General features: G+C 47.5%; 1 protein-coding gene and 1 long non-coding RNA gene across 4 annotated transcripts in view; one reads left to right on the forward strand and one right to left on the reverse strand.

Annotated features, from left to right (window-relative positions):
• Positions 1-1,603: 1,603 nt before the first annotated feature.
• The window catches only part of LOC309354383, a 63,941-nt gene continuing 51,446 nt past the window's right edge, over positions 1,604-14,098 (reverse strand). For all 3 annotated transcript variants that reach the window (XR_014162229.1, XR_014162230.1, XR_014162231.1), the window contains one exon: positions 1,604-1,722. This is a non-coding gene — a long non-coding RNA (uncharacterized lncRNA). The remainder of the gene's footprint in view (positions 1,723-14,098) is intronic.
• On the forward strand, positions 7,071-9,956 carry FZD2 (frizzled class receptor 2). The gene has a single exon (XM_081884128.1). The coding sequence runs from the start codon at positions 7,214-7,216 to the stop codon at positions 8,888-8,890; it is 1,677 nt and encodes a 558-aa protein (XP_081740254.1). The 5' UTR covers positions 7,071-7,213; the 3' UTR covers positions 8,891-9,956.

Raw genomic sequence — 14,098 nt, forward strand, 5'->3', positions numbered from 1 at the left:
ATAGAGCAAAAAATACGGTACTTAACCCGAGGTACCACAGTATTTTATGATGCCAGTCACCAGGAATCGCTGGTGAGTGAATTGCACTGTTGCACCCATGTTCTACTTGCCTGCTTTCCGTAGGCATCTGGTTGGCCCCTGTGAGAACAGGGTGCTGGACCAGATGGGCCCTTTGCCTGATCAAGCAGGACTCTTCTTATGTGTGGTGTACAAATTGAGTCAGGTAGTAGATGACTAGGCCATTGATTGTCCTATGTCGGAATGCAGGGCAGCGAGGATGTGACCCTCTTTAATTCTCCTTGACCTCTTGGTGGCTTTCAGTAGGATGAGCTATGGTATCCTTAGGGACCAGCTTCACTGCAATGACTGTGGGATGGGTTTCATTGGGTAGGAGAGGATACCTTAATTGCATTTTATTACTCCAGGTACCCATGTGTGAGAGCTGAACAGTTTTAAAAATCCCATCCTTTGTCAGCAAAATTAAAAGCCTAGGAATCAGGCTGCAAAACTCTGTTTTGAGCAAGTCCAGTTAACAAAGTACAGTGGTACCTTGGGTTAAGTACTTAATTCATTCCGGAAGTCTGTGCTTAACCTGAAACTGTTCTTAACCTGAAGCAGCACTTTAGCTAATGGGGCCTCCTGCGGCTGCTGCTGCGCCGCAGGAGCACAATTTCTGTTCTCATCCTGAAGCAAAGTTCTTAACCCAAGGTACTATTTCTGGGTTAGCGGAGTCTGTAACCTGAAGCGTATGTAACCCGAGCTACCACTGTACTCTGGCTTCCCCCTTCTTACCCAGCCTAATAAAGAATCAAGGAACAACTTGGGAAATAAGTTTAAAAAATATAATTTACTTATAATCGTACACTGGTTCGTAGTAATGGCAGCAGTAAAAACTATGCAGGCAAAATATCTATATTTATAGTATAACCAGCTTCAGGGATGCATACCCTCCAACATTTCTCTGATGAAAATAGGGACATCCCATTCCATAATGATAATTTTACTATTTATACCCCACATATCTTACTGGATTGCCCCAGCCACTCTGGGTAGCTTCCAACATAAATAAAAACATAGAAAAACATTTAACATTTTTTAAAAAAAATTCTCCAATGAAACTAGGGACATCCTAAGGAAAAGTGGGACATTCTGGGATCGAATCAGAAATCAGGATGGCTTCTCTAAATCAGGGACGTCCCTGGAAAATAGGACACTTGGGAAGGTGTGGGCACGTGCCTAAAGTTGGATCAAATGGAGGCATGTTTGAATCCAACACTGGTCAAAGGGAGAGAGAGAGAGAGAGAGACGAACAGGAAGTACTGTATGCTCCTTTCCCTCTAGAAGATGCAGGGGAAATGACATCACACAGAGCCCTCTCTACCGATTGTATTTCTATTGCCTGAGTATCTGCCTATGGACAGATATGCACAGCTCTATGGACTTAGCCCCTTCTCATTGTCTCGCCCACCCCCAGGACTATGGATGCAGCAATGGCCCTGCCGTTCCATGAAGGGGTGGTGGTGTACGACACCCTAAATTCAAGCTATTTGCAGTGAAATCCTAACCACAGATGCTCAGAAATGAGTACTTTTGAATTCCCAGGTAAGTGGACTGCAGCTTGACTCTGGTTCCAAACCAGTGTCTTTAAGTTTATCTTAAGGAACAATTTAAGGAGATTATGTAGTTAATGACCAGCCAGCCTTGCTTGATGATTCCATCTTTCTGTAATGTGAAAATAAACAAAGTTAAAGCATTTCAGTAGAATAAAATAAGACTTCCACACCTTTTCAGTGTCACTTCATCCCAACGTATACAAGAACATGTAAATTTGATGCAGGATTTGAAATAAGTATCTAACAGTTGTTTTAATAAATGGTGCCCCCCAGTCCAGCATTCCTTTCCTACCAGAACTGACATAGAAATCAAATTTGCACCCACCCAGCACATCCCATAAGTATGGGAGGATCCCAACATACAATTACAATCAATTAAAATTTAATGAACTTTGCTTTAAGATCTGCTTGTTAATGGCCCCTACATGTTGCATAATTAAGACCTCCTCCGCCAATCCTAAATTTCTCCCTCTCCCAAACAAACTCTCACAACAACATGTTAAAGAATGTTCTTGCTTTGAGGTGCCATTGAAGAAAAGGGGGCCATAATGCATTTCTTTGTTCGCGAAAAGGGGCAATTATAAACAAGGAGCAACCTAGCTATTAAAGGGGTCCCTTTAAGAGGTCTCCCAGCGCACAGAAAGATGGAGGCTTTCAGCTTAGGTGGGGGAGGGAGGAGAGACACTCTTAAGAGGATCTTTATGTCTTTGGGTGGGGGAAATCTCCGTATAATTATTACTGGACCAGCCGATCTCTTTAAAATACATTTGGGAGCTGCACAGAACCCTTCTGTAGACTTTTGCATTCCCCCAAGAGGGAGCAGAGGGCTCCGCTGGGTAACCATCGGTCTGGCTGTGCAATGCTTGCGAGTGCTCTCAGCATATTTGGAATGGGGTGTGGGTGTGTCTCCCTTTGCTGCTGCTCTCAGTGTTGCATCTTACGCTGTGTACACATTACCAGCTTAGAAGGCAGCTAGGTCATTATTTTTCTCAATTCCAATCGAAGCTGGGGGGACGGGACACACACATCAAAACGCAGTAGAAGAAACTATGGATGGCAGCTACCGTCGTATGCACATTGCTTCCCCAAACCAGCAGTGGAAACACACTGGGTGCAGAGTAAATGGGAATGCAAACACAGCCTTAAGTCTTTCCCTTTGCTTTCCTTGCTGCCCGTTTTTGGCCCACCAGTACTGCAAACATATACAGTGTGATTTACGGTTGTGCCCCAGGTGTGTGTGTGTGAGAGAGAGAGAGGGGGGGGAGAGAGAGAAAAGAAGGATTCCTTTGCTGGAAAAGACCAAAGCGCCATCTCAGCCAATATATGCTATCTTTCATTTATTTATTACACATCTATCTCCCCCTTTCATCTAAGGTGCTCAAGGTGGTTTACATAGTTCTTCTCTTTCCTCATTTTATGTTCACAAAAAAGAAGGCTCAGGTAGGCTAGGCTGAGAGACTGTGACTGCTCCAGGCCGGGGTCACCCTATGAGCTTCATGGCTGGGTGGGGATTTAGACCAACATCTTCTGGGTCCCAGTCCAACATCACACTAGCTCTTTCCCTGTTACTTCTATTAAGGAATGACTGCCGCTTGATGGCAGGGCACAGGTTCAACCCCTACGTGCTACAAAAAGAGCCGGGGAAGACTCCCTTCTGGAATTCTGGAGAGCTGATGCCAATCAGTGTAGATAAGACTAAGTTAGATGGATGAAGGTGTAAGACAGACTCTTATGTTCCTATCTGATCTGATAATCAAAGGTATACTGCCTTGGACCATAGAAATTCTGTTCTGAGTGATCATGACTTAATAGCTGTTGATCCTCCTCTCCATTGTGGGTTCCACTTGGCTTTCAGGGTCCGTCTGTCAAGATGTCTAATCTGTATTTAAAAAGCTATTCCCAGCATCCTGGAGAAGCAAATTCCATGAATTAATTAGGCGTTGTACTTCCTCTCCTTCTGAGGAGTCAGCATAGACAAAACTGATGTTTTTAATACTGTTTCTTAGACTGTTGTAAGCCTCGCTGGGACCTCATGGCGAAAGGCAGTTAAGAAATCTAGATGAAGATGATGATGGTGCCACCAGCAGGCGTACCATTTTCTGTCACAGTGCTGCAAGGATGGGAGAACTTATACTTAATTGGTTCAGATGGTGTCATCTTAAGCCATCACCTTATAGCTGTATCTGTAGATTATGTCAGTTCTCTATGTGCTTTGGAGACCAGAGATGTAACTCGCTCGCTCATCCCCATACGTCTTGGGTCCTCTGAAACTTCTCATTAGCAATGCCCCTGCTGGCAGGCCTGCGATGGGCATGGAGTTGGACAACGGGGACTTCTCGTCTGGTGGCTGATGATCCCTGGGGTGCTGGTGGAGTAGGTCAAGGTGCGGATTACTGTGGCAAATTCGCAGGAGCTGCTGCAGAGGATGACGGGAAAATGTTTCCTGAAGTGTATTAGAAAACCTGGAAGATCCCTCAACAACTCCGAGCAGAAATGTGTTCTGATGTGCATGGACTGTTCCATGGATGCCTGGAACACTGTCTCACAGGCCTACAACTCCCGGATGCAGAGGAGATTTGGGGTGGACATACTGCTTCATTTGCAATTAGGGCATGTACCATAGCTTCCTGCTGAAATCCTGTAACTTCACACAACAAATCTTCCGGGGTGGGGTGTTGTTGTTTGGTGCCACTTATCGCACAAGGATGCCCCTCCAGATGGCAATAAGGCTGTAACATTGCGGAAGCACCACAGAACAGCTCATAAAGGGAAACGTGTGAACAGTCCATTATATATCCAGCATGAATGCACTATTATTGTGTCATTAATATGTTGCAGAACGCACTCTCAAAAAAACAACACCAGTCTGGAGGAGCTCTCAGTATTCTGTGGGAGGGATTCAGTGGCACCCCAGAACTGTAGGCTTACACATTTAAAATGAATTCAAAGCATTCTGGCTCTAGTGCAGCAAATCCACTTGTAAAAAACATAAGGACTTTTTGCAGTTTGACAGGTGAAGGGGAAATGCATTGAAAAGTGTGGAATGAACTAATGGCTATGCGGAAGATGCTAGAACACTCTGGAAGCATTTGTTGAGGGCCAGATATAATCTAACTTCCACGTAAGTTTTTGTACAAGCAAATAGGTCATCTGGAGGGGCCCTACATTTTCCCTTGAGGGTCCATATTAAGCCAAAGTACTTGACTATAATCTAACTTATTTCCATCAAAGCTAAATTGGTTTGCATCTAAGTCCTTTAGCTTAGCTATGAATTGGGCTGCTGTCCAGCTATTCTGCAAATGTAATATTTGGAATTCATGGGGTGCTTCCAGTGTGTCACTATTTTGGGGTGGGATTCAATTGCATCCAGGAAAATTCAGACCACACATTTACACTGAATGAGAGGTCCTGTGCAACAGACTCTCTTCCCAAAAAGATTTTCTGCAGTAAGCGAAGTGATGGTAAAATGTACTGGAATTGTGGGATAATGCTTGGTTAGACATGACATCCTCTAACCTCCCCTGCAAACAGATCCATAATGAATGGTCGTTAAATAACTAATATTATCTAATCTCCCTGCAAACAAATAAGGATGAATGATTCCTGTGTTGCAGGGGGTTGAACTAGATGACCCTTGAGGTCCCTTCCAACTCTGCAATTCTACGATTCTATGAATGGTCAATAAACAGATTGTCTGGAAGCTCCTGTAGATTCAGAACCCTTCCAATGCCAGAAAATTCCGCTCTCTGCCTTAAAAGCAGGCTCACCCACCAAACTACAGACAAAAACCAGATCAGTCTTTCATGTTTCAGGAGTGGAGAGCAATTGTCCATCAGAATGGGGACTGCAGAGCAAATGCCATCAGATGATTTGAGCAAGTGAATCGGCCCACACACTTATAGAGGAAAATCATAACTTCCACAAGTCCCAGGTCTTTGGGGAGAAAGGGAGGAAGTCTTTTGGTCCCCTGGACTAGGATAAACATGAGCCAAATACAACCACTAGATCTTTTCAAAATAATTTGGGGGGTGGGCTGCAACATGGCACCTTCCACCTTCTAGAATCACAGGTGGCATTCCGCATGCTGATGCTCCAGCTCCCATAGGCCGACGTGACAAATGATCAGCGTTGATGGGAGATGTCCTCAAGCAACATCTGGAGGACCGGGGTGGGGGTCCCCATTGCTGCTCTAGATTTTGCTCTGAGCCTAAGAAGGGAAGGCAACCCCACCTCCCTCCCAAGACTGAGTACAATCAGACATTGTGTTGGGAGAATATTCCTTTCCAACAAGGTCATGCATCAGGTCTAAACTGAAGGGCTCACTCCCACACCTTGTTCCCAACTTAGTGATATATAGAGCAACAATGTATAACCTAATACAGTGGTACCTCGGGTTAAGAACTTAGTTCGTTCTGGAAGTCCGTTCTTAACCTGAAACTGTTCTTAACCCAAGGTACTATTTCTGTGTTAGCGGAGTCTGTAACCTGAAGCGTCTGTAACCTGAGGTACCACTGTAATACAGACATGTCTGTCTCTGAGCACCAGCAGAGAGCATTAATTGCCTCCAACTTCCCAAACACCAGGCACAACCTCTGGGTGAAATGGCTGGCTTGAGGGGGTCTCAACCATTTTTTTTTAAAAAAAAAGTTAATAATGAAATACAGTACCCAGGAAGCAGGGACTTTCATGAACTTTTTTTCCATCTCTTGTGTGGAAGTGTGTGGAACTGGAGGCAGGGAGATTGGCGAGAAAGAAGAGGCAACAGGATGTGGGGATAAACATGCAACTCACTCCGGCAGTTTTCTGTGTGTTTTGACTGGAAATTGTTTGCAGAGAAGGGAGAGGCGGCGCTCTGCACTTTGCCTATTAAGAATCGGAAAGTGGGGGGGGGGGAGTAGTTGTGCTGCCCGCACAACCAAGATAATCTGCCTGCTAATAATTATAATTGTGGCGGGAGGTGAATAATCATCATCGAAGGTAAATTATTTCTCCTTAAAAGCAGCCACAGGCTCGTGACTGAGCAGGCGCGGGGGGAGGCGGAGAGAGAAGAGAGGTTTTTGGCATCTGATTCGTGATCTCGTTAATTTTTTTCCCCTTCCGCGATTGACCAATCCTGGGAAGGGAGGGTGGGGGGAGGAGGGCTGGTCCCTGATTTTGAATCTGATTGGGCGAGAGGAAATTTTGGGAAGGGGCTTAGGCAGCCAAGGTCTCTTTGATGGCGCTGGGAAGGGGGGAAAGGAAGAGAGGGGGCCGGACTGGAATTGATTAAGTTGGGAGGAGAAAGAGGAGAAGGCTGGGCGAAGCGCAGCTCAGCCCGGGGGCCCTCCTTTGAAACGGACTAATTGGGGAGCGAAGACACAAAGGGACGCGAAAGGCGCTCGGAGAGACGCACAGCAAGGAAGTTTCCCGCTGGGTGAGTGGAGTTGCTCCCCTGGATCTCCCAGGCGGATCCCCCTCTTCACCCCCCCCCCGCAGAAAACCAACTCGGAAACTTTTGCCAGGACCCGTGTCCCCCGAGGGAGTGACAGATCCCAGCTCGTCCTGGGGAGGAGACGAGGCGATCGGGTGTCGGTGAGAACCGAGGGGGGGAGAGAGCCACCATGCGCCTTGCCGACGCGTCCTTGGCTCGCTGCCTGGCGCCGCCGCTGTTGCTGCTGCTGCTGGGCTCCTGCCGGGCCCAGTTCCATGGGGAGAAGGGCATTTCGATCCCCGACCACGGCTTCTGCCAGCCGATCTCCATCCCTCTGTGCACCGACATTGCCTACAACCAGACGATCATGCCCAACTTGCTGGGGCACACGAGCCAAGAGGACGCTGGCTTGGAGGTGCACCAGTTCTACCCGCTGGTGAAGGTGCAGTGCTCGCCGGAGCTCAAGTTCTTCCTGTGCTCTATGTACGCGCCCGTCTGCACCGTCCTGGAGCAGGCCATCCCGCCGTGCCGCTCCATCTGCGAGCGGGCGCGCCAGGGCTGCGAGGCGCTCATGAACAAGTTCGGCTTCCAGTGGCCCGAGCGGCTGCGCTGCGAGAACTTCCCCCGCCACGGCGCGGAGCAGATCTGCGTGGGGCAGAACCACTCGGAGGAAGGCGGCTCGCCCGCGCTGCTCACCAGCGCCACCCCCATCGCCGGCCAAGGCACGGCGGGCCACCCCCGCTACGCCACCCTGGAGCACCCCTTCCACTGCCCGCGCGTGCTCAAGGTGCCCAGCTACCTCAACTACAAGTTCCTGGGCGAGAAGGACTGTGCTGCGCCCTGCGAGCCGGCCAAGCCCGACGGACACATGTTCTTCAACCAGGAGGAGATCCGCTTTGCGCGCATCTGGATCCTCATCTGGTCGGTGCTGTGCTGCGCCTCCACCTTCTTCACCGTCACCACCTACCTGGTGGACATGCAGCGCTTCCGCTACCCGGAGAGGCCCATCATCTTCCTCTCGGGCTGCTACACCATGGTGTCCGTGGCGTACATCGCCGGCTTCGTGCTGGAGGAGCGGGTGGTGTGCAACGAGCGCTTCCAGGACGACGGCTACCGCACGGTGGTGCAGGGCACCAAGAAGGAAGGCTGCACCATCCTCTTCATGATGCTCTACTTCTTCAGCATGGCCAGCTCCATCTGGTGGGTCATCCTCTCGCTCACCTGGTTCCTGGCGGCTGGCATGAAGTGGGGCCACGAGGCCATCGAGGCCAACTCCCAGTACTTCCACTTGGCCGCCTGGGCCGTGCCGGCCGTCAAGACCATCACCATCCTGGCCATGGGGCAGATTGACGGCGACCTGCTCAGCGGCGTGTGCTTCGTGGGCCTCAACAACATCGACCCCCTGCGCGGCTTCGTGCTGGCGCCGCTCTTTGTCTACCTCTTCATCGGCACCTCCTTCCTGCTGGCGGGCTTCGTCTCCCTCTTCCGCATCCGGACCATCATGAAGCACGGAGGCACCAAGACGGAGAAGCTGGAGCGCCTGATGGTGCGCATCGGGGTCTTCAGCGTGCTCTACACCGTCCCGGCCACCATCGTCATCGCCTGCTACTTCTACGAGCAGGCCTTCCGTGAGCACTGGGAGCGCAGCTGGATCAGCCAGAACTGCAAGAGCTTGGCCATCCCCTGCCCGCTCCAGTACACCCCAAGGATGAACCCCGACTTCACCGTCTACATGATCAAGTATCTCATGACGCTCATCGTGGGCATCACCTCGGGGTTCTGGATCTGGTCGGGCAAAACCCTGCACTCCTGGAGGAAATTCTATACCAGGCTAACTAACAGCAAACACGGGGAGACGACCGTTTGAAAAGGGGGATATCGAGAGGTGGGGGAAGGAGAGAGAGAGACTTGGTTTGCCGGCCCCAAACTTTGAAACAATTATGAGAAAAAAACAGGGAGCCCCCACCCCGGATGTGCTCTGTGGGGGGTATGGGGTGGTTTTTTTTGCAGGGAGGGGGAGCCTCTCTCTGGAATTTGGGAAGTCCTGTTGCACAGAGCCGAGACCTTCCTTTTGACAATCTCGAGAGAAAACGCGGAGGCACAGGAGGAAAAGAACGAGGGAGAGAGACCGAAGTATTTAAAACTGTCTCCTTTGAATTAAAACTTTTTTTTTTTGCTTTAGGTTTTTTATTAACTATTAAAGGGTGTCTTTTGTAATTAAAATTGTAAATAGCATTTGTAAATTTAATTATATATTTCTATTTAAAAAAAGAGCGAGAGAGAATGCCAGCAAGGACCCAGAAACATAGGGAGAGGGTCAAAGAAAGGAAATGGTCACCCATATTCTTCTCTCCCCCCCCCTTCTTTGGGTACTATATATATTTTTCCCCTTTGCCTTTGCCATACCATCATCACCCCTCCCTCTCCATGGAGCCACGAGGACTGCCTGCTGTTTGGGTTGGCCCCTTAATAGGACATTCTCGCTTAAACTTTTCTGAAGAGCCAGGCTTGGAATTGCTCCCCCACCCCCTGCAAAAACACATCGCCCACCAACTCCCCTTTGGAGACTACAGTTTTTTTGGTACGGTTCCAGGAAGACTTCTTCCATCTCTCTCATTTTTTCCTCTCCACTTCTGAAGGTTTGCAAGTAACTTTCTGCATCTATGAAAACGCAGTGCTGGTGGGGGTGGGATGTGAGTCCTTTGCTGAAAATTGGGCCCTGGCTGTGCGGATCTCCTTATGGTGATTTCTGCTAAAGAAAGAAATCTGCTGCAAGAAAAGGGTTCCCCTCTCCCTCCTGCCTTAAGCTGCAGAGTTCTTTTTTCTGTTGCATTTGTACATTTCTATTCCCCCCCTCCCTTTAGATGTTTTGTAAAAAAAGTGTCTTTTTAAAAACTACATTTCCTGTATTAAACAGACTTGTTCTTTGCAAATTCAGTTTTGAGTTTTTTTCAGAAACAGCAGCAGCTTCAAAAGCAATCTGTTGGCGAGATGTCCCTCCGTCAAATTCTATAAAGCAGTTAAATGCTGCAATGCATACTTCACAGACCAGCACACAATGCCTGCTTGCCAAAGGGATGGATCTGTTTTTTTCTTAAAGAAAGAACCTTTTCAGAAAGGGACGCTGGAAAGTGCTTGATGACATTTTATAAAGTTTTCAAGGAGAATCCCCCAATATATATATATATATATTGACAAGGCATTTATTTAACTTTTGAGAACTGGTACCTTACATTACCAGAAATTCGGCACAGAGAGAAATTTATATTTTTTGTCTTTTTTTTTTTGGTGGGGGTATGCTATTACTCCTTCCCCACCTCCCTTGCCAGCTCTCAAAAAAAGTCAAAAATATTTGGACAGGTTCTTAAGTGACTTTATGAGGAAGTATCAGGTTTGTGTTTTTTGTTCAGTAAAAGAGTGGTGTGTCTGGTGGAAATGTTGTAGCATTCACGGCATTAACTAATTTGTTTGGAAGTAAGTTCTGCTGGTTTTTTTTGATAGAATGGATTTCCAAAAATGTTTGTGAGACCACAGCCCAAGGCTTCCACTGAAATCTATGCGCGTTGATGCACGTGTTAGAATTCGTAATCAAACAGCACTTTCTAGAAAAAAAGGATGACCATGTGCAGATAATAATATGTGGCAATTGCCTACACATGCATTTTGCTGAATGTTATGTAACCTCTTGAAAGATTTAATTGCCACCTCATTGTTCTCTTTCCCGCTCCAAGTAAATCTATTAGGGGTTCCGGTGCCCTTTGTCATAACAGTGAAAGCATACATATAACAGCAGCCCAATCTTTTGAGCTTTTTGCTCAGAAATAAGTCCCACTAAGTTCAGTGGTTCTTGCACCGAAGTAAACTGCAGCCTAAATTTCAGTTCTCTCAAGTGGAAAATTAATTCCTGTATTTTAAAAACAGTTAACGTCTTTTTTAAAAGCTTCTAATGAATTACTTAAATGTCTTTGCCTCCCGCCAATCATTATCCCGCTTTTAAATTTCTAAATGGAATTCTGTTGATTTGGCAACAATCAAAATTCAGTCCTAGCCACACACATATACACAAAAGGTCGTTTTTGTATTTAAAGTAAGCTCCTAAAAAGGCTTTATAGAAGTCACTCTGATCCTAACCAGAAATCAGCTAGAAAATTCCACCCATGCTTGTGAGATGATAACACCTCTAGTAATATATCTCTTTAAAGCAGAAGCAGTACACTAAAGGGTAAAACTTGGAAGTGGGGAGGAGAATCCCATTGTCACTAGCACGTATATTCAGAAAAGTGGAGGGGGGCCTGAAATAAAACTTCCCACCTTTAATTCAGTTTAATTTCTCAGTAGCAGGAGGGAGCACATACATCATCCCCACCCAAATCCTTTTCCAGCTTTTTGTGGTGGAATTGTGACTCTGAAAGAGTTGTTGTTGCTGTTTCCTTGTGTCACTTAGTTGATTTTTAAAAGGTAATGGACAGAAATAAATAGTTTTGCATTTTCTTTTGCACCAAAATGTTCCTGGAGGAAGCAACTTACTGGTCCTGCGGATTATGGGACTGGTGTGTATACCAAAAAAGATGGGGGAGGCAGAGAGAGAGAGAGAGTTGTAAAGCATTGCAGCAAGGAATGGGGTGGGAATGAAAGAAAGAGTGCACAACTTTGCATTCCACATTTTAAGCCTCCTTAACAGAACGAGGGTGGAAAAGAGAGCCTCCAGAACGCACCCACCCACCCCCAGACACACGCATCCTCTTCCATCAGAGAAGCGAGTGTGGTTTAAAGCCAAAAGTCAGAGGGCCACTAAAGCAAACCAGATGGACGTTTGGAAGGCTGCAAACATGTGTCCAGTATCAAAGCAATCCAGCTAGATAGAGGAGGAGCAAATTCCATCTGGTCTAATTTAAAAAAAGAAGTTGAATGGGATTTTCCTCTTGGTGTTTGAATGCGGCCTGCCAGGGAGCATGCCAGCCCCGCTACCACCCCCTTGTCGCCACTTAAGAGTGGCTCTTTTGCTACTCCCACTGGATTTTTTTTTCCACGACAACTGGTGATTTGGGAAGTTCCAAAAAAAAAAAGAGAGAGAGAGAGAAATGGAGTTCTTTCTACTGACTCTGAAATTTACAAGAGGGGGAAAATGGACTTAGAGCTTTCGGTGACAAATGGCCTTTTAAACTTTCTCTTTTCTCAAACCGAAGAAGTGTGTGAACTTTCTCTCTCTGCCACACACCCCACCCCCCTGCCACTTTATTTATGTGACCCAGTTTTGGAATTCCTCCTTCCTTTCCAGGTGACTTCAGTGACACAAGAGCACAACTCTCGAGTCGGCCACAGCGTCATCACCAACTGCTACCCCGTGGGATTGAGCCCTTAGTTCTGCTGCCAGGGCCTCTTTCTGTTTTGTTTTTGTTTTGTTTGGTAAGAATCGCATTTGCCGAAAGTTTTTCTGCATGGCTCATATTCCAGCATTCTCTCCCTCCCCCCCCCCCCCCGCTCCAACTCTTAGACCTGTCTTAGGAATCTTTCAAAAGCACCGACAGATGGATCTCATTAGTTTCCTCTTTTTTGGCAAAGGTACCTCAGCCGCTCGCCCCACACAAGAAGGGACTACACCCAAACTTTTTGCGCCCCGCTTTCCAAGCTCTGTGGACAGAACGACGTGCAACGTGGACCCGAGGCGGGGAGTGGAGAGCGGCCTTCCTCTGCCAAGGAATGCCGAGGCCAGGAGTTTAACTCTCTCCCCCTCTCCCCATTTTGCTCTTAATTTAATCCTTCTGGTTTTGTAAGCCTAGAAAAACAAGACCATCTAATGTCAAGACAGTTTATATCAGGCGGGTGCCTCTGTGTGTATGTGTGTGTGTTTTAACAAAAGGCCTGAAAACTTTTCTTTTCTCCCCCCCCCTTTCCACCCACCTCTTCCCCTTTTCCCCTGGCCTCTTGCTAAGTGCATACATAACTTGGAGCTCAGCAGAAACCCCCTCCCAACCTCTCCTTGCTCATCCTAACCATTTTTTGCTTGCAATTCCAATTTGGGGGAGCAGGGTGGGCGTGCTGAATCTGTTGGAAATAAAAGTTTGCTACCCTACACTCAGAAAGGGCATAGCCATTGCCAGATTCCCCACCTTGCTTTAAAAACCCATTTCACATTCTCTCTCTGTCTCTCCCTCTGTGGAATGATCACTCCCTCCCATGCCCCCAAAAGGAGTTGCACAGGACATTTGTGTGTTCCCACTTAAAGTTGACACACGGGCTTTGAAATGGAGATTTGTCCCTCAGCAGAGCAGCAGCCTGCTTAACGCATTAAGAATCCCAGCTGCCAGGGGGAAGGGAGAAAAGGGGAGAGGTTTGATCTGCACTGGGTGGATTCCTCTCCTCTCTTCCTCCAACCCCCCCCCCCAGTGTAAGACAAGAGTGTGGGGCTGTTTGTGCAATAAACTGCTACAGACCTGGAGCTATTTGGAAGAGGGGGGGGCGGTGGAATATGAAATTCCTTTGCAGCAGACGGGAAGGCTGTCCAGTCGTGCAGACAAAAAAGCCCTTCTTTAAATGACTCACAGTTGCAAAGAGTCAACCAGAGCTGTTTAACGAAAGAACACGAAGGAGGGGTTGGCGAGCAACTGGATTCCCAGTCAGGCTTCTGTTCCAACTCCCATCAAGATGGGCTTTCTGGTTATTGGAGCAGTTGCCGTGCCTTAAATGTGCCTCCATAGCCTCTGCAATGCCTTTATCCTGCAAAGCCTCCTCTGCATGCAGACCCTTATGAGGCTCTTTATAGGGTTCTGTGCAGCTTTGCCAAAAAAACTCAGGCAGGGAACTAACAGAGGGAGGGGGGAGAGAGAAATCCCATTTCCCAAAAATCCTAGTACAGTCCAGAATGTGACTCACTGCAATTAACAGCAAGCTGCACTAAATTTCTCCTATAGAGTCTGGATCCAGGGGTGAAGCCCTTTGATCAGTCTTCAGTGCTGGGGTTCCACCATGGAATGTATCTTAATCCCTCAAACGCCCAAACCCTTTATACAGCCAATCGATCCCTGCCAGTGAGGGCCTCTTGCAGATACCACCTTATCAGGAGGTCCTTTAATGT

The sequence above is a fragment of the Podarcis melisellensis genome (assembly GCF_964234715.1).
Source record: "Podarcis melisellensis genome assembly, chromosome: 13".
Taxonomy (NCBI): Eukaryota; Metazoa; Chordata; class Lepidosauria; order Squamata; family Lacertidae; genus Podarcis; species Podarcis melisellensis.